General features: G+C 39.8%; 1 protein-coding gene across 1 annotated transcript in view; it reads right to left on the bottom strand.

Annotated features, from left to right (window-relative positions):
• The window catches only part of ARSF (arylsulfatase F), a 72,275-nt gene that overhangs the window by 19,297 nt on the left and 25,289 nt on the right, over window positions 1–27,689 (bottom strand). The window contains exons 2-7 of the mRNA XM_054676348.1: window positions 26,132–26,170; window positions 22,079–22,228; window positions 16,802–16,923; window positions 12,486–12,608; window positions 8,835–9,258; window positions 3,841–3,977 (exon numbers count right to left, since the gene is read on the bottom strand). Coding sequence (XP_054532323.1) covers window positions 3,841–3,977; window positions 8,835–9,258; window positions 12,486–12,608; window positions 16,802–16,923; window positions 22,079–22,228; window positions 26,132–26,142 — 967 coding nt within the window. The 5' untranslated portion in view covers window positions 26,143–26,170. The remainder of the gene's footprint in view (window positions 1–3,840; window positions 3,978–8,834; window positions 9,259–12,485; window positions 12,609–16,801; window positions 16,924–22,078; window positions 22,229–26,131; window positions 26,171–27,689) is intronic.

Here is a 27,689-nt window from a genome sequence, read left to right as displayed (position 1 = left end):
GGACATAAAGATGGGAACAATAGACACTGGGGACTCCAAAAGGGGAGAAGGAAGGTGGGGGACAAGGGCTGAAAATCTATCTATTGGTTGCCATGCTCGCTCCCTGGGTGACAGGAGCTGTTGTACTTCAAATCTTGGCATCATGCAATATACCCAGGTAACAAACCTGCATGTGTACTCCCTGAATCTAAAATAAAAGGTGGAAATTATTAAAAATGAAAATAAATGTTTATTCTATCAGTAGACTCCATTATTTCAGGGCACTGCTGTGGGAAACCCATGATAATTTTTTTTTATTTTGAGACGGAGTCTCACTCCGTTGCTCAGGCTGGAGTGCAGTGGCGCGATCTCGGCCACTGCAAGCTCTGCCTCCCAGGTTCACGCCATTCTCCTGCCTCAGCCTCCCGAGTAGCTGGGACTACAGACTCCTGCCACCACGGATGTGTTTGTATTTTTAGTAGAGACGGGGTTTCACAGTGTTAACCAGGATGGTTTTGATTGCCTGAACTCGTTATCCACCCGCCTTGGCCTCCCAAAGTGCTGGGATTACAGGCGTGAGCCACCGCACCCGGCCACCTATGATAATTATAAAAGGCAGGAAGGTGATATCTCTACCAGGAATGGCCACAAATCAACTTTTCTAATAAGAAAAGCAACAATTCTTAGGACTTGGGGTATTGTTACAGCTTCTGGGATAAATAATTTCAGGGTAAATATATGTTTGCTTGAGAATTGCTAAAATTATATATTAAAGCAGATGTTTATTCTTCCTAAAGGCTTGATTCTGGCTGTGTGGACAAAACATTCAAAAACTCTGGGCACCAGTATCATGTACATCTCAGTTGTGCTTTTTCAAAATATAATTTTCAGATATCACAGCTTGTCCAACCAGATTCAACATACCCATCCATTTGTGTAATATTATCTGAATGTCACCAGAAAAATCCCATCGAAATTAAAGTCACACCCAAAGTGCCTTGTTTGAACACTATGACACATCATCAGTTTTATTAAATTAGATACTTTGGGAGCTTTGTTAATTTAAATTTTTAAAGCAAATAGTAATGTCTTCTAGTTATCACAGCCTGAGTTTGAATGATCTATTTCATCGATTTTCAAAGATCAAATCAAAAATAGGATCGCCACGATTTTTGAGATTGAGGGCAATATTAAGAATCTAAACTTTAAGGACTAGTGCTGGTGGAGGCAGAAAGTAAGAGGGGTATGCATAGCTATCTATGTATCTATGTATGTATGTATGTATGTATGTATGTATCTATCTATCTATCTATCTATCTATCTATCATCTGTCTACCTACCTATCATCTATGTATCTGTCAATCTATCCTATCATCTATCTATCTTATCTATCAATCACCTATCTTATCTGTCATCTATCATCTGTCATATGTATCATGTACTTATCTATATATCTATCCATCTATCATCTATATATCTATTTATTCATCTATCTATTCATGTATCCATCTATAATCTATCAATCATCTGTCTCTCTGTCATCTATCATCTGTTTATCTATGTATCTATCTCTCAATCATCTATCTTTCTATCGATCATCGATTGTCTATTTATCATCTATCTATCTATCATCCATCATCTATCTATCTACCTATCATCTATCAACTATCTATCAATCCATCATCTATCTATCCATCTATCATCTATTTACCTATCATCTATCTATCCATCATCTATCTCTGTCAATCATCTGTTTCTATACATATGTACACAAACGCTACAGACACAGACACACACACTTATACCTACATAAACATCTATTCATGTTCATGTATTTGGTTTGAATATTATTTATATTTTTAAATACTTCATATTTTTTATGTGTTTAAGACTATGCAAATTGGCTTTGCTTTTTCCAGGCTTAATTTTCCAAAGCGTCTTTCTATTTAGTGACATATATTTCACAATATCTGTGTCTGGAAAATATTATACTTTGAATTTGTGTCCTGCACATATGTGAGTTTCACTCATGGTTTTCTTTCATTAATGTTGGAAAATTAAAGCCATTTTGCTAATCAATACATTTACCATGTAAGTCCTAGGACATCCCATTTACATTGTTCTCTCTACAGGATGAGTTCATGAGGGTACTGGATTCTGACTTACCAGTTAATTCCCAATCCCCAACTAAGATATTGGTGCTCAACAGACCTGAAATAAAGTTTGGCTATGTCACTAAAGAGTCTGAAAATATGATTTCTCTTTCTATCAAAAAGATATGTGGGCTGGGTGCAGTGACTCATGCCTGTCATCCCAGCACTTTGAGAGGCTGAGGCAGGCATATTACCTGAGCTTGGGAGTTCAAGAGCAGCCTGGGTAACATGGAAAAACCTTGCCTCTACAAAAAATACAAAAATTAGCCGGGCGCAGTAGCATGTGCCTATAGCCCCAGCTACTCAGGAGGCTGAGGCAGGAGAATCGCATTAGCTCAGGAGGCAGAGATTTCAGTGAGCTGAGATCATGTCATTGCACTTCTGCCTGAGTGACAGAGTGAGATCTTGTCTCAAAAAAAAAAAAAGACATGTGCACTCATATGTTCATCACAGCACTATTCACAAGAGCAAAGACATAAATCAACCTAGGCACCCATCAATGGTGGATTGGATAAAGAAAATGTGGTACATATACACCATGGAATATTACACAGCCATAAAAAAGAACAAGATCATGTCCTTTGCAGCAACATAGATGCCGGTGGTGGACATTATCCTATGCAAATTAATGCAGACATAGAAAACCAAATACTGCATGTTCTCACTTATAAGTGGGAGCTACTGTCACCCAGACTGGAGTGCATGGAGTGCAGTGGTGCAATCATGGCTCACTACAGCCTCAATTTATGGGCTCAAGCAATCTTCCCGCTTCAGTCTCCTAAGTAGCTGGGACTACAGGCACATGCCACCACACTCAGCTAATTTTTGTATTTTTGTAGAGACAGGGTCTCACTATGTTGTCCAGGCTGGTCTCAAACTCCTAGGCTCAAGTGATCCTCCTGCCTCAGCCTCCCAAAGTGCCGGGATTACAGATGGAAGCCACTGTGCTCAGCTGGATTTTTGTTAAATAGATTTTAGCTGATCTTGTCACAAAAAAGTAACAGTGTGAGATGATAGATACATTTGCTTACTATATTACTATTACTTAATATTACTATATTATGTTACTTAATGATTACTATTTGCTTCACTATAGTAATCATTTTACTATCTATACGTATCTTTTAACATCACGTTGTGAATCTTAAAATACACAATAAAATTTATTTTTAAAAATGAAACAAAATAAGTGGGAGCATAACATCAAGTATATGTGGACACACAGATCAGTACAATAGATACTGGGGACTACCAGAGGGGTGAAGGAAGGAGTGGGGGAAGGGTTGAAAACTAACTATTGGGTGCTATGCTTAGTGTCCGGGTGGAGGGTTTGATCATATCCTAAACCTCAGCATCACGTAATACACCCAGGTAACAAACCTGCACATGTACTCCCTGAATCTAAAACAAGAGTTGAAATTTTTGAAAAGAAGACTTGATTTGTTATCTGGCCAGCACTGGAGATGCAGTCAAGTAGACAAAGACCCCAGTTGATAAGTGGACAGCATGCAAAGAAAGGAGAGGAAATGCATATAGTTTTTTTGCTGACTTTCTCAATTGCTAGCAACTATTACCTCATTAATGTCTCAGACCACTCTGTCCCATAGGCATAATTCTCTTCACTCTACAGGTTGACCAAGAGCAGTTTTCAGGTGTCCTGTCCTATCAGAATACGTTAGTTTCTGTCCACTTAAGTCCTGTGACTTACCCACCATGGAGTCCATCTCTTCCACATTATCCCCATACAAGCCATGCTTGCTGGTGCCAGTGAAATCGTCCGTGGTGGGGAGAGGTATGTGCACGTGAAGAAAGGAGAAAAAGAGAAGGAAAGTTTCCTTACGGTGCCTGAGAAGACATCAATGAAACTACTTGTGAGTTTTCAATATCTATGAATGTGAAAAATATTGTTTTGGCTTCTCATAGACATGACCTGCTTCCTTCTTCTCCAAGCTGCAGAAGATAGAGTGGGTCCACCCAAGGGCCCCATCCTGCATAGAATGGACTCCATGATCCTGCAGCACCTCAACTACTCCCTAACCCCTTTGGTAATGCTACTGAAACCATCTCTATAAACTTCATAAAATCAATCAGAGAGGAAGGGAGCGGGAGAAACAAAATGAACTAAGCTTGCAGCATACTCAGCTTTGATCCTGAGGTCAGCTTGCCTTCTCATCTATGTATTCCTACTTGTTTGGTACCTATTTGTTCTAGAATCACACAGATCCTGTTACAGGATGATAACATAACATCATGAAATGTTAAGTTTTCCATTTGCAATAATCTTTCAGGTTGTGCATACCAGGGAAACTGCTGATGTCTGCTTCTCTGAAGGACCCTATGAGAAGCTGACTTACCAAAGCATACCATTTCCACATTCTGATGATTTCATTCCCTCTTACCCCAACCCATCAGTGACCCGAAGACCCTCCATGATTCCCCTAAAAAATCCAGCCCAGAACTCCTTGGAAGGATGGGTTTGAGGACAGGCACAGTGGCTCATGCCTATAATCACACCACTTTGGGAGGCTGAAGATGGCGGATCACCTGAGGTTAGGAGTTTGAGACCAGCCTGGCCAACAGGGTGAAATCTTATCTCTACTAAAAATACAAAAATTAGCCAGATATGATGATGGGCTCCTGTAATCCCAGCTACTGGGGAAGCTGAGGTGGGAGAATCGCTGAACCCAGGAGGCAGAAGTTGCAGTGAGCTGAGATTGCACCACTGCACTCCAGCCTGGGCAACAGAGTGATACTCAGTCTCAAAAAAAAAAAAAAAAAAAAAAAGATGGATTTGAGGTCTCCTCTCATGTTTGCACTAATTGCCCTGTAATTATTAAACCTTTCTCTGCCATAAACCCTGCTGCCTCAGTGTATTGGTATGTTACTGTGCAGCAGGCATATGAACCTGGTAGCCCTGTGACACCATCACAGTTCCTTTGATTCTCAGATGCCAGGACAGCTGTAGAATATACTGCAAGCCAACACGGACCTCCCATATCATGCGAGTGCAAAAAGTCAAATCCAGCTCTGTTTGGTGGATGTTCTCACTGCTCATGAAGCCTCAAACTAGAGTCACACCCTGAGATACATCAAGAGACAGTGGTATGGAAGTCATTTCTTAGCCAGATCAAGAGTTTCACGAGCCATAAGCCAGTACAAACAGGAATGGCTTGGCAAGCTATTTGCACCCTGTAGGTTCTCACATGAGGATACAGGGAACTAGGCTGACCCACTGTTAATTTTGATAATCCATCTGCATGAATGATAAGTCCTCAGCTACCCAGGAAAACACACAGCACAAATGCCATTCGTTGGGAAATTTCTGCTCTGATGAGATATCAAAATATAAAGAAATTAAAAAAATGAATTTTAAAAACAAGACTTATGTCATGGTGTCTTGAACAGTGACCCCTCAAAATTCATGTTCACTTGAAACCTCAGAATGGGACCTTATTTGGAAATGGGGCCTCTGGAGATTTAATTACTTAGGATGTGATCATTCTGGATTAGGATGAGTCCCCAATCCAATAATGTTGTCCCTATAGGAGAAGAGGAGACACAAGCACAGAAGAAGAGGCCATGTGGAAATGGAGTAATGCAACCACCAGCCAAGGGGCATCTGGAGCCACCAGGAGCTAGAGGAGGCAGAAGAGATCCTCCCCTAGAGCCTCCAGAAGAAACTGGATACAATTGTAGTAGATTGAATAGTAGCCCCCAGAAATATAAGTCCATATATTTTAAAACCCAGAACCTGGAATGAGACCTTATTTGGATATCAAGACCTTTGCAGAGGTAATTAATTAAGGATCTGAAGATGAGCTCATCCTGGAATTAGGATGGGCACTAAATCCAATGACTATTGTCGTTATAAGAGACAGAAGATGAGACACAAACACAGAGGGGAAGGCCATATGCAGATGAAGCAGAGACTGGAGTGATGCGGCTACAAGCCCAGGGATGCCTGAAGCCACCAGGAGTGGGGAAGGGCAGGAAGAATCCTCCCCTAGAGCCTACAGAGGAAGCACAGCTCTGAACATTAAATATTTAAAATTAAATAGTTTGCATCCCAAACTAAGCTGCCAAAATAAAGAGTCGTGGTCAAAGTGATCAGCTGAATAATGCCCCATTCCAAAGATATCCACATCCTAATTCTCAAAACCTGTGAACATGTGATATTACATGGTAAAAGGTTTTTGCAGATGGGAATGAATTAAGGATCATGAGACAAAGTGATTATCCTGGGTTATCTGGGTAGGTCCAGTGGAATCAGAAATGTCCTTTTATAAGAGAGATGCAGAAGGGTCTGAGTCAGAAAACAAAACCCTACAAGCTAAAGAATGCAGGCAGCTTCAAGAAACTAGAAGAAAGAGAAAACAGATTCTCCCCTAGAACCCCTAGAAGTAACTAGCCCCACCAACATCTTGATTTTAGCCCACAAGTTTAATTTTGGATTTCTTACCTCAAGAACAGCAGAATAATAACTTTGTGCTGCATTAGGCCACTACATTTGTGGTAATTTTTTTTATTTTTTGAGACAGGGCCTCACTCTGTTGCCCAGACTGGAGTGCAGTGGTGCAATCACGGCTCACTGCAGCCTCAACCTCCCAGGCTCAACTAATCCTCCCACCTCAGCCTCCTAAGTAGCTGTGACTACAGATGCATGCCATCATATCCAACTAATTTTTTTGTATTTTTTGTAGAAATATGGCTTCCATATGTTGCTTTGGCTGGTCTCAATCTCCAGAACTTAAGTGATCGCTTACCTCAGCCTCCCAAAGTGCTGGAATTACAGGCATGAGCCATTGGACTCAGCCCTATAGTGATTTGTTATAGCAACTGTAGGAGAGTCATACACTGAGAATCCAGATAAAAATAGTTTTGAGCATTCATGAACCTAAGCCATGAGCTTATTGTCACAACGTCCAAGTCTTTATATTTCCTCTTCACCATTGTTTTTTCCATTCAATATTGTGTTATTGTGGATCATATGGAACTTTTGAAACTCGACAGAGGTTTTGGTGAACAATGTACATCTCAACCATAGGATCTGTTCTTCAAGTACTCATGTAAATTCCTAAGGAGAACTGTGTGGGAATGTTTGAAGATGAACTGGCAGACAGAAGAGAATAGGATTGCTTATCATATACTTTCAGAGTGGTTGGTGCTAATTTGCACATATTGATGCTCTGTCTGTAAAAATTCATAGAACTCTGCACATTTGGAAAGGTACCAGGGAACAGAAAGATTTGCTCTAAGTGACACCAAGCATTCAGTTGCATCTACAGAGCAAATATGGCTTTATTACTCCCAGACAACATTATTTTTTTTAAGACAGAGTCTCCCTCTGTTGCTCAGGCTGGAGTGCAATGGCGTGATCTCAGCTCACTGCAACCTCCGCCACCCGGATTCAAGCGATTCTCCTCCCTCAGCCTCCCAGCTAATATGTATTTCTAGTAGAGATGGCGTTTCACTATGTTGGTCAGGCTGGTCTCAGATGATCCACCCTCCTCGGCCTCCCAGAGTGCTGGGATTACAGGCATGAGCCACCGCTGCCAGCCCCAGACTACATATTTATCACCTTCACTTGGGCTACAGAGTAAGGACAAAGCTATGTACCAGAGTACACAAGACACCTTACATCCTGAAAATCCAGATCCTAGAATGGCTATTGGTAAAGATTAAGCCTCAATCAATATGGAAAAAGCAAATGAAAAATGTGTTCACAGGCTTTTTTTAAAGAAAGAAGGTCCAACAACAGGAGGATAGATACCCTTGAAAATTTCCAGTCATTGTGTTCTGGATGCATAAAGTTTTTATAACAATCACCTTTGACCATTTACCTCATCCAATTCATGAAATAGCCCTTACGTATCACATGCTCAAAGAGAAGCTTTCCGATTTTAATTTCCCCAAGTAGCTTTTTTTTTTGTTTTTTAACAACAGGGACATAATGCAATGGAAAACTTACTTTTTTCATCTGATTTCCAGATATATATATATATTTATCTATATCTATATGTATCAGGGAACCAGACAAAAAATATTATAAAATATATTATATATATACATATATAGTATAGTATATACATATTGTATATGTACATATTCCCTGTTGTAAGTTAACATGATGACAAGATGCATTGTAAATTAACGTAAACAATTTGTGAGTTTGAGTTACCAGGGTCTGCGTCCATGGTCTGACGACATATAAATTTCAGAGCCAATAGAGAGGCCATGATTTTAATAACAGGAGCCCAAACAAGGTACCACCGCTTTAGGTACCAACTGAAGAGTCCAACTGGTCTTCAATACACTTCATATTTTTATCTAACCCTATTACACCATTTAGCAATATTCCATTTCCTAACTCAATATTTTTAATACCATCATCCCCTATTATTTTTATTAATGCATTATAGATGTGCATAGTTTAAGAGTACACGTTACAATTTAATACATTCATATAATTTGTAAAGAATTATTACAAATGATTTATTTTTTCAAATCAGTGTAATTGGGGTGTCCATCATCTTAAATATTTGTCTTTTCTTTATTCTAGAGCCATTTGACTTATTCTCTTTTAGCTATTTAGAAGTGTACAATAGATTATTATAAACTACAATCACCCTACAGATCTATCTAGGTCCTTTTAAAAAAGAGATCATTATCATTATTACATGAATTTGTAATTATTCCGCTTACCTTTCTAAAAAGGAAATCGCCTCCTTCACCATAATGGATCCAGCTCGTTCAGCCTTCATGGGCTGCTCCGTGATCTCGTGCCCCCGCATGAGGAGGCAGTCCCAGTATAAAGGGGACGTGTGGCTGGAGAACCAAGCATAGCCCAAGAGGAAAATAAACAGAATCATGGAGAAGATCAGGAGCCAGGGAACAGAGACCCAGCCGCTCAGCTTCCCAAAGGTTAGGGTGAGGACGGCAATGGCAACTAGCTGCACACAGAGCCAGAGCTGACTCTCAAAGGCTAATTCCGTGTTACGAGAGGGGTCCGGCCAGCAGCTGTCAACGAGAGTGAACGGCATGCCATAGTAGTAGTCAAACCCATAATTATGTGGATGGTGGCACTGGTCACTTCGGGAGTCGCAGTTCAAGCCTTGGTGCCATTTGCCTAAAACCAAACACACAAACACATCTACGCATCAATATGTCAACATATGCCAGCACATTGCAAAGACCATGTGAGCATTCTTCACGTGAAACAATCAGCTAATACACAAAAATAAAGTAGCAGAGATACTCTCCTTCCTCTAAAAAATCCGAGTGCCACTTAGCCACATTTTTTTTGTTCTTCTTTAGTTTACAGAGGAAGTTTGTATTCAGATCCGGTTGTGAGCAACAGGATAGGATAAACACTAAGGGAGAAAAATAGAATTGTGAGTTTCTGTCAATGACGTGAACTAGAAATTTTCTCATTCACTGAGAAGACAAAGTCATAGCCACAAAGATAGAGACATCACAGAGGCAAGGCAGGTTACAGATGATGGAAGAATAGATACATCACAGAGACAAGGCAGGTTACAGATGATGGAAGAATAGATACATCACAGAGACAAGGCAGGTTATAGTTGATGGAAGAATAGATGTATACATAGATAGAGCTAGCTAGCTAGCTAGAGATGATAGGTAGGTAGATATATAGATAGATAATATGTAGACAGAAAGATAGGTAGATAGACAGATGAACAGATGCATATGTAGATATAGCTAGCTAGATAAATAGAGATGATAGAAAGAAAGATAGATGATAGATAATATGTAGACAGAAAGACAGGCAGATAGATGATAGAGATAGAGTGAGTGGTTGGATGGATAGATAGATAGATAGATAGATAGATAGATAGATAGATAGATAGATAGGATAGAGGAGAGGAGAGGATAGGACAGATTCAAATAAATGACGGAGGATAGATGGAGCATGTATAGATGTGTGTGTAGGTGGATGGATGGATCGATAGATGACTAGCTAATTAGATAGATGCACAAATAGATCTGTGTTGTGGGTGGATGAATAGACAGATGGGATATGATAGATAAAAATAAATTATGGTGTATACATCTATGTATACATATATGTATGTATATATCAATAGAGAGATAGATGTGATAAATATGATAGATACAAATAAATGATGGATGGATAGATGGGGCATGTATGTATGTGTAAGTGGATGCATGGATAGATAGGTGGGTGGCTGAGTAGGTGAGTAGATAGGTGGATGGAGATCTATGGGTGGATAGATAGATAGATAGGATAGATGAATGGATAGATAGATATGATGGATAGATGGATTGATAGATGAATGGATAGATAGACAAATAGATGATAGAGATAGAGTGAGTAGTTTGATAGATGGATAGATAGATAAATAGATAAGATAGGATAGGACAGATTCAAATAAATGATGGAGGATAGATGGAGCATGTATATATGTGTGTGTAGGTGGACAGATGGATACCTGGATGAGTGGGTGATTAGATAGAGAGATGCATGAATAGATCTGTGTTGTGGGTGGATGAATAGACAGGTAAGATATGGATAAAAATAAATTATGGAGTATGCATCTATGTATACATATGTGTATGTATATATCAATAGAGACATAGATGTAATAAATATGACACGTACAAATAAATGATGGAGGACAGATGGAGCATATTTGTATGTGTAGGTGGATGAAAGGATAGATGGGTGAGTAGATAGATAGATAAATAGACAGGGATAGAGATATATGGGTGGATGGATGAATGGATAGAGAGATGTCTAAATAGAGATGAATGAACGGCTAGATAAATAGACAGATATAGATGATAGATGGATAGATAGATACATGATAGATGAATGAGTGGATGAATAGATTATAGATGATAGATAGATGATGGGTAGATAGATTCATAGATGATAGATAAATGATAGATGATGGATCGATCAATAGACAAACAGGTAGATAGATAGACAGGTAGACGGATGGATAGATAGATGCATAGAGATATATGGGTTGATGGATGGATGGAGAAAGAGAGAGAGATGACCGATGATAGCTATAGATAAATCATGGAGGATGGACCAGCATGGATGGATGAATAGCTGGCTGACTGCAAATCCTAGGGGCTCTCATTAAAACTGATCGAAGTAAGGGACTTATTCAGTAAAACGTACCACACCTTGAATGATCACCAAAGGGTGCCTGTGAGTCCTGCTAGCATGTGGATGATCAGCAAACCCCCAGAGGCTGCGATAATGTGTATCTACTAGGAATATTAACAGCTTCCTGTATGTGGTGAGGGCCCCATCAAGAATGCCTGTGCTTCCATCAACCTCTGAGTGCCTGTGGGGATAGGTAGAGGAGAGGCAGTGCTACTGGCTTAGGCTTCCTGTCCTGCAACCCCACGGAGATTGCCTTCTCTTATCAACAGCAGATGTGTTACAAAAATTGAAGGGATTTAAAATAGCATGTTATTCTCACACCAGCTGAAACCCAGGCTTCCCAAACAGGAATAGTAGTTGGAGTTCCAACTACTGGGTGGCTGAGGACTTCTATCATCCTTGGCAGTGAGAAGAAAATCTGTGTGGTCCATTTTTAGCGAAATAAAGAGGCAGATGACAGGATACACGGTGAGAGACTATGCGGGCAGGCAGAGCCGGAAAAATTTTATGTTCTTGTAATATATTCATTTTAAAACATCTCCTATCACTGAGCTGTGTGAAGAATCAGACTAGGTGTGGTGGCTCACACCCATAATCCCAGCACTTTGGGAGGCCAAGGCAGGCAGACCACTGGAGGCCAGGAGTTCAAGACCAGCCTGGCCAACATGATGAAACCCCATCTCTACTAAAAATACAAAAATTAGCCAGTCGTGGTGGCACACGCCTGTAGTCCCAGCTACTCGGGAGGCTGAGGCACAAGAATCCCTTGAACCCAGGAGATGGAGGTTGCAGTGAGCCAAGATTGTGCCACTGTGCTCCAGCCTGGGTGACACAGTGAGACTCCTCTGTTTTAAAAATAATAATAAAAAAAAGAAGTCCTGGCACAAGTAATCCTCCCACCTCAGCCTCCGGAGTAGCTGGGACCATAAGCACATGCCACAATGCCTAGCTAATTTTACATTTTTAGAGACAGGGTCTTTCTATGTTGCCCAGGCTGGTCTGAAACTCCTGGTTTCCAGCGATCCTCCCACCTTGGCCTCCCAAAGTACTGGGATTGTAGGCATGGGCCACTGCGCCTTTACATAAGACATTGTAAAATACAGTGTTTCCAGGAAAGTCACAAATCAAGGGTAGAACAAAGGACATGATTACCTTATGATCAATGACTAACACCAATTCTTGTGTCTTACCTATAAGCCCCGTGCTGTATCCTTGCTTCTTTAGCAAGGCTGCAAGTGTTGTCTCATTAAGAGGGAGGCCTGCGGGGACTGCAAGATTTTGGATGACACGTCTATTACCACTAGAAACCATACCTAGACGTAGTGTGGAAAAAAGTACAATGAGTAGGTGTTGCTACGGAGGGAATATTTTTGTCACTCCAAAATTTGCACATTGAAATCCTCATCTGCAAGGTAATGGTTAGGAGGTAGGGCTTTTAGGAGGGGATGAGGTCAGGAGGGTGGAGCCTCAAGAATGGAATCAGTGCCCTTACAAAAGGGACCCCAGAGAGCTCCCTCACCCCTTCCACCATGTAAGGACACAGCAAGAGGGCGCCGTGTATGAACCAGGAAGCAGGTCCCCAGCAGACACTGAATCTGGCATGCCTTGATCTTGGACTTCCAGCCTCCAGAACTGTGAGCAGTAAATGTCTGTTGTAGATAAGCCTCCCAGTCTATGGTATTTTTGTTATAGCAGCCCAAACAGACTAAGAAAAGATCTTTTTTTTTTTTTGAGATGAAGTCTCGCTTTGTCACCAGGCTGGAGTGCAGCGGTGCCATCTCAGCTCACTGCAACCTCCACCTCCCAGGTTCAAGTGATTCTCCTGCCTCAGCCTCCCAAGTAGCTGGGACTATGGGTGCACGCCACCACACCCAGCTAATTTTTGTATTTTTAGTACAGACGGAGTTTCATCATGTTGGCCAGGATGGTCTGCATCTCCGGACCTCATGATCTGCCCGCCTTGGCCTCCCAAAGTGCTGGGATTACAGGCATGAACCACTGCACTCAGCCAAAAAAGACCTTTTCTTTCTTCTCGTCCAAAGTCAGTGTCAGCAGACTGGCAGTAGGGTTGATACGTGCGATTTTATTCTGCCTCCAAGAACCGCTATCTGGAATCCACATAATTTGGCATTAAAGTGCGGCATCTGTACCCACAAGCGAAGACTACTTCCCTCAGCTTTTTTTTTTCTTTTTTTCTCTCTCTCTCTTTTTTTTTTGTTGTTGTTGTTGACATGAAATCTCACTCTGCTGCCCAGGCTAGAGTGCAGTGGCATGATATCAGCTCACTGCAACCTCTGCCTCCTGAGTTCAAGCAATTCTACTGTCTCAGCCTCCCAAGTAGCTGGGATTACAGGTATGTACCACCATGCCCAGCTAATTTTGTATTTTTAGTAGAGATGGGGTTTCACCATGTTGGCCAGGCTGTTCTTGAATTCCTGGCCTCAACTGATCTGCACTCCTCAGCTTCCCAAAGTGCTGTGATTACAGGTGTGAGCCACTGTGCCCCAAGCCCACTTCCCTCACCTTTAAAAATAGAACTATATGACTGGATGTGGTGACTCACACCTGTAATCCCAGCATTTTGGGAGGACAAGGCAGGGGGATTACCTGAAGTCAGGAGTTCGAGACCAGCCTGACCAATATGGGGAAACCCCGTCTCTACTAAAAATACAAAATTAGCTGGGCGTGGTGGTGCATGCCTGTAATCCCAGCTACTCAGGAGGCTGAGGCAGGAGAATCGCTTGAACCCAGGGGCAGAGGTTGCAGTGAGCCGAGATTGCGCCATTGCACTCCAGCCTGGGCAACAAGAGTGAAACTCCATCTGAAAAAAAAAAAAAAAAAAATAGAACCATGCAACCCAACAATTTCACTCCTGGGGAATGTCAAAAGAATTGAGGTTCCTGAGGAACCCAAAAGGATTGAAAACTGGTATTCATAGAAAAACTTGTACATGTATGTTCATAGTTGTATTCCTCACAATCACTAAACAGTAGAAACATCTTGACTGCCCATCAATTGATGAATGGATGGAGAAACTGTAGTGAATCCATGCAAGGGAATAATATTCAACATAAAAATAAATGAAACTCTGACCCAGGCTACCATAAAACATTATGCTTGGTGACAGACGCCAGTCACAGACTGTCACATACTGTATGATTCCTTTTATGTGAAATGTCCAGGACAGACATGTTTGTAGAGACGGAAAGTGGATTCTTGGTGACCGGGGGCTGGGAGAAGGGGGAATGGGGAGTGATTGCTTCATGGGGACAAGATCTCCTTTGTGGGTGATGGAAATGTTCTAGAATTCGATAGAGGTGATGGTTGTACAATATTGGGAAAGAGTTACATGCTACTGAATAGCACATTTAAAAATAGCTACTTTTGGCCAGGCACGGTGGCTCATGCCTAAAATCCCAGCACTTTGGGAGGCTGAGGTGGGCCGATCACTTGAGCTCAGGAATTCAAGACCAGCCTGGTTAACATGGTGAGACCCCATCTCTACCAAAAATACAAAAATTAGCTGGGCATGGTGGCGGGTGCCTGTAATCTCAGCTACTCAGGAGGCTGAGGAGGGAGAATCACTTGAGCCCTGGAGTTTGAGGCTGTGATGAGCTGAGATTGTGACACTGCACTTCAGCCTGGGCAACAAAGGGAGACCCTATCTCAAAAGCAAAAAACCAACCAAACAAAAAAAGTCACCAGGTTGGGTGCAGTTGCTCATGCCTGTAATCCCAGCACTTTTGGAGGCCAAAGAGGGAAGATGGCTTGAGTTCAGGAGCTCGAGACCAGCCTGGGGAACACAGCAATACCCTAAGTAGTTAAAAAATTAACCAGGCATAGTGGTGCACACTTGTGGTTCCAGTTACTTAGGAAGCTGAGGTGGGAGGATCACCTGAGCCTGGAAGGTTGAGGTTGCAGTGAGCTGTGATCATACCACTGCACTCCATCCCGGTCAACAGAGCAAGACCTTGTCTCAAAATAATAGTAATAAATTAAAAAGTAATGAGAACATGACAACTAGAGCTTACGATAATTTCGTTCTTCTCATTTCATTTTTGTTTTATCTAAAATTGACATATGGCCGGGTGCGGTGGCTCATACCTGTAATCCCAGCACTCTGGGAGGCTGAGGTGGGTGGATCACCTAAGGTCAGGAGTTCAAGACCAGCCTGGCCAACATGGCGAAACTCCATCTCTACTAAAAATACAAAAATTAGACAGGCCTGGTGGCATGTGCCTGTAATCCCAGTTACCCAGGAGGCTGAGGCAGGAGAATCACTTGAACCCAGGAGGCAGAGGTTGCAATGAGCCGAGATTGCACCACTGCACTCCAGCCTGGGTAACAGAGCGAGACTCCATTTCAAAAATAATAATAATAATAATAATAAAATAAAATTGATATAAATTGAGCAAGGGGATAATACTACTGTCTCCATGGGTAAAATGCTGTGATGAAAGTTGTCCAAAAATCTGATAGCTATTTCTTGGTTTATGACTTTGTGGGTTTTTGGTTGTTGTTGCTGTTTGTTTGTTTTGAGACAGAGTCTCGCTCTGTCACCCAGGCTGGAATGCAGTGGCACAATCTTGGCTCACTGCAACCTCTGCCTCCCGGGTTCAAGCGATTCTCCTGCCTCAGCCTCCTGAGTAGCTGGGACTACAGGTGCATGCCCCCATGTCTGGCTAATTTTTGTATTTTTAGTAGAGATGAGCTTTCACCGTGTTGGCCAGGCTGGGCTCGAACTCCTGACCTCAAGTGATCCACCTGCCTTGGCCTCCCAAAGTGCTGGGATTACAGGCATGAGCCACCATGCCCGGCCATGACTTTGTGGTTTGAAAGAAAAAAAAAGATATTTTTTGGTGACAGACTGAATGTGTAAACACATGTTGTATTAATTACTTCATTCCAAGACAGCTTATCTTTTTTGACCTGGGAAACTCAAATGTACACCTTGTGACTTGGAATTCAGATAAAAAACTCTCATTGCATCAAAAGACAACCGAAGCACACAGGTTGATCTTGCATCTCTGAGAAGCGCAGCCATTTTGATGTGGCCAGTGCTAGCTGTGTGTGCCAGTGCACCTATGCACATGTGTGCTTTTTCTTTTCTTTCCTTTGTATCTTTTTTTTTCTTTCTAACACACGCTCTATCAACGAGGCTAGAGTGCAATGCTGTGATCACACTCACTGCAGCCTCAAACTCCCGGGCTCAGGCGATCCTCCCACTTCAGCCTCCCAAGTAGCTGGGACCACAGACACATGCCACCATGCTCAACTTATTTTTAAAAAATTTTGTGGAGATGGGGTCTTGCTCTGTTGCCCAGGCTGGTTTGAAACTCCTGGGCTCAAGCAATCCTCCCACCTTGGCCTCCCGAAGTTCTGGGATTACAGGCGTGAGCCATCGTGCCCAGCCCTTTTTTACTTGTTAACGTGGTCAAGCCACATTTTTGTTTCCTCACATCCTAACATGAGGGCAGAGTCCAGCAGAGCCCGCCAGTTTGCGCACCTGATCGGATGGGGTATCTTCCCGTCAAGAACGCGGACCGGCTTGGGCTGCAGAGGGAGGCGGCAGAGATGTGCTGAGTCAGTCGCACGCCTTCCCTGGCAAGGCGGTCGATGTGAGGTGTCCTGAAGGGGGAGAGGGAAGGTGTATTGGAGAGAAGGAAAAGGTGGGGGGCGGGGGAAGCAGAGAGGAAGACAGAGAAGGACAAACAGAAAGGCACAGGTGGAAAGAGAGAGGAGAGACAGACAGGGAGAGAGGGAGAGACCCAGAAAGCGAGGCAGAGAGAGTGACAGACAGAAAGAAAGGATGAAAGAGAGAGAGACAGACGAGAAAGAGAGCAACAGAAAAGGATAGAAAGAGAAAAACAGAAAGAGAGAGATGAAAAGAGACAGAGAAAGAGAAAAGGGTAAGACACACAGAGAGAAACAGAGAGAGATGGAAAGAGAGAGACAAACAGAAAAAAGGAGAGAGAAAGACAGAAAGAGGGAAACAGAGAAAGACAGAGAGGGACAGAGAGAAGACAAGAGAGAGAGAGAAAGACAGAGAGAGAGAAACAGAAAGAGAGAGATGGAAAGAGACATGCAGAGATTAAGAGAGAGACAGAAAGAAATGGAAAGAGAGATAAACAGAGGGAGGGAGACAGAGAGAAACAGAAAGAGAGGTGGAAAAAGAGAGAGAGATGGAGGGAGACAGAAAGAAAAACAGAGAGAGACAAACAGGGAGAGATGAAAAGAGAGAAAGAGACACAGAGAGAGATACAGAGAGAGAGATGGAGAGAGAGAAGAAGAGAGGAAGAGAGAGACAGAGAGAGATGGAAAGATACAGACAGAGGGAGAGAGAAGGAAAGAGAGAAAGACATAGAAAGAAATGGATAGAGTGAGATAGACAAAGAGAGAGACAGAGACAGAGACAGACAATCAGAGAGACATAGAGAGACAAGCAGACAGAGAAAGGGGGAAGACAGAGACAGACATAGAAAGAGATGGAGAGACAGAGATGGAAACAGAAGGACAGAGAGAGGGAGAGAGAGAGACAGAAAGAGATAGAAAGAAATGGATAGAATGAGATAGACAAAGAGAGGGAGACAGAGAGAGACAGAGAGAGAGATAGAAAGAGAGACAAGCAGACAGAGAGGGGTGACAGAGACACGCATAGGCATAGAAAGAGATGTAGAGACAGAAAGAGGAGAGAGAGAGACAGAGAGAGAGAGAGAGAGATCTGAAGATAAACAACATCCCTGTTTATTATGATTTCCAGGTGCCCAGAGCAGGTAACTGCACATGGAGTTCATTTTTCTTTCTTGCCCGTGTCAAGGTGAAGTATGACTGAGATTCCAGGCAGCTGTTGTTCTGCAGGGTTCATATACATGGGTGCCACTATATGGTGTCCATTCACTGTACTTCAGCCTTACAAAATAAAATGCTTAAGGGATTGTGGTCTGATTCATCGAGGCTAATTGCTTACAGACCTTACTTATGCCTAACTACTCACAGACCCACCCACTCACTGGCTTGATAGATACATTTCCCTGCAGTCTACATAGGTTGCAAAACTGTCATATGATTAAATATTCAAAAGAAGGAAATCCCACCACTTTCGACAACACAGATGAACTGGAAGGGTATTAGATTAAATGAAATAAGCCAAGCACAGAGAGACAAATACCGCATGATCTCACTTATGTGTGGAATCTAAAATAGCAAACTCAGAAGTAGACAGTAGAATGGTGGGTATCAGGGGCTGGGGTGAGGGTCGAGAACAGGTAGGTTAAAGGATACAACATTTCACGGAGCCAAACATGAATAAATCCTCTATTTGATTTATTCCTCACATAGAGGAATAAATTTAAGAGATCTGTTGCAGATTGTGGTGACTATAGCTAATAACAATGTATTCTATTCTTGAAATTGCTATAATTTTCACCACATATAAATAATAAGTATGTGTGGTTGTGCATGTTAATTAGCTTGATTTAGCTATTCCACAATGGATCCATGAATCAAAACATCATGATGTACACCAGAAATACACAGAACTATAATTCGTCAATTAAAAAATAATTTAACAAGAGATTTCTGGAGGCTGGAGAGACTTCTGGAAAAAGAATCAGTCTCCTCTTGGATGAAAATAAAATATAATGAGTTCTACATTTATTCATGAGAGAAATTATGACAGGTAACTGGTGCAAGGAGAAGTTCCAGCTTTACCAAGGTGTGCATCTGATTTTTTTTTCGGATATGGAAGTCACCTACCAACTTTTAAAACATTATTTATTTTGCAAAGAAAAAAATTGTAAACTGCATTCCTGGGGCACATGTGCCTGGTTTTAGATTTCACATTATAATCTCACTTCTCAAATTGCTAGTATTTTCAGCAAAAGACCGATACCCCACGCTAACATACTCTCTGTAAATATCTGCTATTTATGGACACCGTGTTTCTGCGCTTTTGGGTGAGTCCTCTCTTCTTTTCTCATAAGCAATGGTTAATTTTTGGCGACTACTTTTTCATGACTCCTAGCTCCGTTGTCGAAAACTGTGGTGACTACTTTCAGCATCTATTAGTCATACAACGCAATGATCTTAAAAGCGTATGATGTACGTCTGATAACGATGTACTCCTAAGCTCAGTATAAGAATGGCTAATACAGATAGCTTCTATTATCCACCACAAAGCACTGAGTTTGTTTCATATCTGTTTTTCTTCTTTCAGAATGCCCATTGTTAAAAATACAAGCTCACCATCTTAAAGAATCTATTGGCTCACCAAATTAGGAAACAGAATGAATTCTGCTGAATATACATATTCACATTTATATATTTATGAATATATATAATTGAATATATAAATATTCATAAATTCATACATATTTATTAATATATATTTATATATTATAAATCTATATTTATTAATATATATTTATATATTATAAATCTATATTTATTAATATATATTTATATATTATAAATCTATATTTATTAATATATATTTATATATTATAAATCTATATTTATTAATATATATTTATATATTAATAAATCTATATTTATAATATATATTTATTAATTATATATATTTAATTATATATTTATAATTATATATAATTTTATTTATAAATATATTTATAAATATAAATAAATATTTATATTTTATTTATATTAAAATAAATATTTATATATGTATAATTAAATATATAAATAAATAATATGTATTTATTAATATATAATATATTATATATAACATATAAATATATGTATATATTTATAATATATAGTATATAGTATATACTATATAGTATAGTGATCAGATCAGGGTAATCAGCACATCCAGTGCCTCTAGCATTAACCAGGATGGTCATAGTAAAAGCATGGCTATCTGGACCCGAGTCCTGGCTCTGCATTTACTAGCTCTGAAGTCTTGGAGAAGTCGCTGAACCTCTCTGTGCCTGTTTTCTTATTTGTCGAATGCAGAGAAGGCTTTATATCCCTGAGTTTATGTGTGTAAAGAACTTAGAATAGTACCTAACACACAACTACCCTCTATCATACAGCCTATTATGAAGCATGATGATTGTACGTACATGTACATATACAGATATGAACATATAAATGTCATTATATAAATATATGTGATATATTCATATATGAATATATTCTATAATATATAAAGTATATATCATACATTTATTATATTACATATCCATATATTATGAATATATGAACATATAGTCAATGTATAAACATATATGAATATATTCATAATATATGAATATATAATATTACTAATATATACGAATATGTTATTCATATATACATGAACATATACATATTTCTATGTCTATGAATATATATTCACTTTTATATAAATGTATTTTTTAAAATTAAATATAAATATATTTAAATAAATATATAAACATATATTTATATATTTTATAAAAGTACATTTAAATAAATATATGTAAATATATATTTATTTTATATAAATAAATATTTATATAAAATGAATATATCTTCATACATATTGATAATATATAAAAGTATATATTATCAATATATAGATAATATATAAATATATAAAGTATATATCATTTATATATAAATATATATTTATATATTATCAATATATATTGATATATTATAATATATATATAATATATAATATATATTATCAATATATAGATAATATATAAATATATAAAGTATATATCATTTATATATAAATATATATTTATATATTATCAATATATATTGATAATATATACTTTATATATTATCAATATGTATGAAGATATATTCATTTTATATAAATATTTATTTATATAAAATAAATATATATTTACATATATTTATTTAAATGTACTTTTATAAAATATATAAATATATGTTTATATATTTATTTAAATATATTTATATTTAATTTTAAAAAATACATTTATATAAAAGTGAATATATATTCATAGACATAGAAATATGTATATGTTCATGTATATATGAATAACATATTCGTATATATTAGTAATATTATATATTCATATATTATGAATATATTCATATATGTTTATACATTGACTATATGTTCATATATTCATAATATATGGATATGTAATATAATAAATGTATGATATATACTTTATATATTATAGAATATATTCATATATGAATATATCACATATATTTATATAATGACATTTATATGTTCATATCTGTATATGTACATGTACGTACAATCATCATGCTTCATAATAGGCTGTATGATAGAGGGTAGTTGTGTGTTAGGTACTATTCTAAGTTCTTTACACACATAAACTCAGGGATATAAAGCCTTCTCTGCATTCGACAAATAAGAAAACAGGCACAGAGAGGTTCAGCGACTTCTCCAAGACTTCAGAGCTAGTAAATGCAGAGCCAGGACTCGGGTCCAGATAGCCATGCTTTTACTATGACCATCCTGGTTAATGCTAGAGGCACTGGATGTGCTGATTACCCTGATCTGATCACTATACTTTGTATGTATCCAAACCTCACTGTGTACCCTGTGAAGATGGACAATTATTATTTCTTAAGTTTAAAAACTGAAAGAGATTCAAATTAAAATTATTAAAAATGCAATTGTAAAACTATTACATAATCTAAATAATTTAAAACTATCAAAAAGTTTAAAGTAACTAAAAAAAAAAATCCCAACAAATACATTTGGTTTTGCACATAGATGCAGCCGTACAGCCAGCCTGCTGAACCTGAACGACTGACGAACGTATGACTGGCCATGAAACCGCCTTACCTGATGGTGTCATTGCCGTAGCAGCCCAGATCTCCAATACCCAGGTCATCAACCATGATTAGGACAATATTAGGCTTGTTGTCATGCACCCTGTGTGCCTGGCATGTGTTCAAGAGTGCACACACCAAAGACATGAAGACCAAGGGTCTCCTGGAAAGCAAGCAGGGATTTTATTGGTATCAGGCTTCTCTGGGTGGATTCAGGATCCACCTCCCAACACAACACAACAGGGGTCTTTGGAGATCACGTGGATCTCCCAGGCATCTCCTCAAGCTCAAGAGTGTCTCTCTCCAAGCACCGAGCACTGCTGCTGAATGGTAGCGGAAGTGCCCAACGTAATGCGTTCTTGGCTTCTCACTTTGCATAAAATAAAGGCTAAAACAACAGATGTTAACATGGATGCAGTGAAAAGGGAATCCTTTTATACTGTTAGTGGGAATGTACAAGCGCTGTGGAAAACAGTATGGAGATTCCTTAAAGAACTAAAAGTAGATCTACCATTTGATCCAGCAATCCCACTCCTGGGTATCTACCCAGAGGAAAAGAAGGCATTATATATAAAAGACACTTGCGGCTGGGTGTGGTGGCTCACACCTGTAATCTCAGCACTTTGGGAGGCCGAGGCAGGTGGATCACCTGAGGTCAGGAGCTCGAGACCAGCCTGGCCAACATGGTGAAACTCTGTGTCTACTAAAAGTACAAAAATTAGCCGAGTGTAGTGGCACACTCCTGTAATCCCAGCTGCTAGGGAGGCTGAGGCAGGAGAATCACTTGAACCCGGGAGGCGGAGGTTGCAGTGAGCCAAGATTGTGCCACTGCACTCCAGCCTGGGTGACAGACCGAGGTTCCATCAAAAACAACAACAACAACAACAAAAGACACTTGCACATGCATGTTTACAGCAGCACAATTTGCAGTTGCAAAAATGTGGAACCAGCCCAAATACCCATCAATGAGTGGATAAAGAAAATGTGATATATAGAGATAGCTAGCTATAGATTGTATACAAAGTGAGAAGCCAAGAGTGCATTTCTTTGGGCACTTCTGCTGCCATTCAGCAGCAGTGCTTGGTGCTTGGAGCGAGACACTCTTGATATCTATAGATCTGTAGATACCTATATATATCACATCTTCTTTATCTGTATAGATCTGCAGGTATCTATCTATCCATATCCAATTTTCATATTCATACACACACACACACACACACACACACACACCATGGAATACTACTCAGCCATAAAAAGGAACAAAATAATGTCATTTGCAGCAACCTGGATGGAGTTGGAGACAATTATTCTAAGTGAAGTAACTCAGGAATGGAAAACCAAACATTGTATGTTCTCACTCATAAGTGGGAGCTAAGCTATGAGGCTGCAAAGGCATAAGAATGACGCAATGGACTTTGGGGACTCAGGGAAAGGGTGGGAGGGGAGTGAGGGATCAAAGACCGCACATTGTGTGCAGTGTACACTGCTCAGGGGATGGGTGCATCAAAATCTCACAAATCACCACTAAAGAACTTATCCATGTAATCAAACATCACCTGCTCCCCAAAAACTATTGAAATTTTTTTAAAAGGCTAAAGTAGATGCCCTTCCAGGAGGGAAGTCTGAAAACATGTACTCAGAGGCAAATCATTGCAGAGGACGGAGACGATAAGACTCCTGAGGTTAACTCTCTCTTCCAGAGACTTAACCTCATTTAAGGGACTTAAATGAGTCTCTACGGGTAAGGGATTTAACCTTAACTTCATTCTAAAATTAGAATTTTTATTCTAATTTAAGGGCGTGTGGGTGTGTGTGATCCTTACAGTACTATTCACAATGGCCAAACTGTGAAATCAACCTCAGTGTCCATCATTGCATGAATGGATAAAGAAAATGCGGTACATATACACCGTGGAATATTATTCAGCGTTAAAAAAAGAATGAAATTCTGTCATTTACAACAACGTGGATGAACCTGGAGGTCATTATGCTAAGGAAAATAAGCCTGGCACAGAAACACCAATACCACATGATCTCACTTCTATGTGAAATCTCAAAAAGTTGATCTCATAGAAGGAAAGGGTAGAATGATGCCTGCTAGGAGCTGGGGGGCCAGTGGAGGGGTTGGGGAGATGTTGGTCGAAGGATACAAATTTTCAATTTGACAGGAGAAATAAGTTCAAAGAATCTATTGTACTTGTGCTGACTGTAGTTAATAAGAATGTATTTTAGAGTTGAAAATTACTGATAAAATCTACTCAAAGTGTTCTCATCACAAATAGGTAAGTGGATGAGGTAACATGCATTAGCATAATTGAGCTATTCCAAAATGCAGGCGTATTTCAAAACATCAAGTTGTACACCATAAATCTATGCAATGTTTATATGTCAGCTTTTTTGACTCAAGGGACAATAAAAAAAGAAAAAGAAATTTAAAAAGGAAAAAAATTAAAAAGAAAAATGAATTTAAAAAAGAAAGAATAAATAAATAAAAATAAAATATTCATAATATAAAAAGAATAAATACATGCAATTTATCATTACTCCAAATTTTTAAAAAGTCAGGTTGCAGTGGCTCACACCTGTAATCCCAGCTCTTTGGGAGGCTGAGGCAGGAGAATCAGTTCGTCACCAGCCTGGGTAACATAGTGAGACCCCATCCCTACAAAAAAATGTAAAAATGAACTGGGTGTGGTGGTACATGCCTGTAGTCCCAGCTACTCTGGAGGCTGAGGTGGGAGGATCGCTTGAGCTCAGGAGTTCAAGCCTGCAGTGAGCTGAGATTGCGCCACTGCACTCTAGCCTGGGCTACAGGACGAGACCCTCAAAAGAAAAAAAAGTGTGAGAATAGCAGCTTTGGCTGGAGAAAAGAAAAACAAGCAACAAAATAAATAAATAAAATAAAATAAGGAATTACCAAGTAAAGGAAAAGTGGAAGTTGGGGAAAGAACTGAATTGAGGAAAAGAAAGAAACGTGGACTCTGAGGACCACCTGAGTCCACTTCATAGTTTTGCTCAGTCCCAGCTGAGGTCATATTTTCTTAAGGAAACACATGACGCTCTTCTCAGCATATCCCTACTCAGTTATCAGGTAATGAATATTGGACATGTGGATTATTGATTCAATTCCTATGTCATCTCTATACATGTTTCAAAACCCACTTCAAATATCTCCTCTGAGAGAAAAAATACAAACAGGAGTTCATCCCTATTGGCTCTCAGAGTCCTTTGTAAATACTCTGAAACAATGACAGCCACAGAACATTATAATTTTTTTGCTGTATGCAAACATCTCCTTGAAGATTGAGAATGTCTTGCAGGCAAAAGCTACATGCTCAGGACTGTGGGCCAAATCCCCGAAGTTACAGAAATGCTTTTCATCTATGCAAAGTTAGTTGAATTTTTTTATCACCTCCTATTTTTACAATACTTTAAAATCATGTATACGGCTGGGCACAATGGTGGCTCACACCTGTAATCCCAGCACTTTGAGAGGCTGAGGCGGGGGGATTCCTTGAGCCCAGGAGTTCAAGACCAACCTGGGCAACAAAATGAGAACCTGTCTCTACAAAAAATAAAAATAAAAAATTAGCTGGGCATGGTGATAAGCACCTGAGGTCCCAGCTACTCTGGAGGCTGAGGCTGGAGGATCTCTTGAGCCCAGGAGTTGGAGGTTGCAGTGAGCTATGACTGCACCACTGTCGTCTACCCTGGATGACAGAGCAAAACCCTGTGAAACCCTGTCTCTAAAATAAATAAAAATAAACATAAACTCATATGTATCTGTTGGAAATTTACAGTTTACATCTCTATCAATTGCCTAACTCCTACCTTTTTAAAAAACTTACACACTTACTAAGTCGAGAGAATGAACTTAGACATCTTATGGCCAGCCATATAAAGACAGCATGTTGACTCATAGTAGGTTACAAGAAAAGAAAAAGAAAAAAGAAAAAAAGGCAGATGATATTAAATGCCTCTACCTATAAGGCTGGATTCACAAATACACAGAATTATACATTAGATTCAATGTGCTCACAATGCAGTATACGGCTTTACCTACCTGGGCCTCATTGTGCAGCTTGGAATACCTTCTTGTTGTCTTTGGCAGAAGACACACACATGATTTAAAAGACCAAAAAAAAAAAAAAAAAGTATCATTCATGTGTCAATTAAATTAGTTCCCAGCATGAAATTCTCACTAGACTTGTGAGCCATATCCCTAATTCCGACATTTTAAAATTGATTTTCCAAGGCCACTACTGCACAAATCCTGAACTTTCAATGAGTTCATTCTTTTGACCTTTTTTTTTTTTTTTGAGCCGGAGTCTGGCTGTCACCCAGGCTGGAGTGCAGTGGTGCAATCTCAGCTCACTGCAACCTCTGCCTCCCGGGTTCAAGCCATTCTCCTGCCTCAGCCTCCTGAGTAGTGGGGACTACAGGCGTGCACCACCACGCCCGGCTAATTCTTGTATTTTTAGTAGAGATGGGGTTTCAGCATGTTGGCCAGGCTGGTCCTGAACTGCTGACCTCAAGTGCTCTGCCCGTCTTTTGGCCCATTTTTAAAAGAACTCCTGCTGCCCCAAGTCCTGGGGCTCTTGGATGAATTGTCTCAGTGGCAAAACCTGCCCTGAAACATGCTGGCCCAAGAGCATTGTCTCAATGTCCTGCCAAGCCTAAAAGTTTAAACTCAGAAAGCTTCTGTGTCCTGAATAAGGAAAGAGGCAATCAATCAAAATGAGCTCCCTCTTTTTTGACTGCAAAATGCAGAAACCACTGAATGACTAATGGTTATATTTAGTTGGCAGTGGCAGAGGGGTTAGGACTAAGGGATATGACAGCCAAATGCATTACAATGAAAGAAAAGCCCATCTGTAGTCTGCAAGTTATTACCCATATTTGTACCTTAAAATAACACTAAGGACAAAATACAAACGCATTCCTCCTTAAATTCATTTTGTTCCAAAGCATGGATACTCTGGTCACATACTATACACACTACACAGACACACACGCACGCACACTCACACACACACACACGTTCTTGGTTAAGAAAGAAAAAGGAAGAGAGGGAGGGAGGGAAGAAAGAAGAAAGGGTATGAGAGTAACAGAAAGGAGAGAAACTTGCTCACACTAAAATTGGTTTGGAATCCATTTCTCAGTGCCTAAGCTGATGATCCATTGAGTTTCGGAATACAATAGGTCAATGGATCTTTCGACTATGCCCGTTTCTACCAGAGGTTAAAAAAAAAAACAGGCTGAGAAAATGTGCCCAAACAAGCCTTCCCCAACTCACCTATCAGCCGTATTATCTCTCTAATGTCTAGGAGCAGAACAGACAGGCTGTTCTGCAAAGGCTCTGCCTCTTTTGGCAGCTGCCTTGAATCATTACGAAAGCATTAGCCGCTCCGTGTCACCTCTCTCTCCCATGGGAGGGCTGGTCCCTGCTAGGCTCACCCAGATGGTTCCCGTTGCTAATCTGCAGCCCGCATTTGCAACTCCTACTACACGCCCAGGAAAAGAAAAACAACAGCACATCAACAACAAAACATTACATTCAGCCAAATACCTACAGCCTTTCTTGCTGACGCTGAATGTTCTTATCTGGGATGACCACAAAA

Source organism: Pan troglodytes, chromosome X, assembly GCF_028858775.2.
Source record: "Pan troglodytes isolate AG18354 chromosome X, NHGRI_mPanTro3-v2.0_pri, whole genome shotgun sequence".
Taxonomy (NCBI): Eukaryota; Metazoa; Chordata; class Mammalia; order Primates; family Hominidae; genus Pan; species Pan troglodytes.
This window is presented reverse-complemented; position numbering and strand designations above follow the sequence as displayed.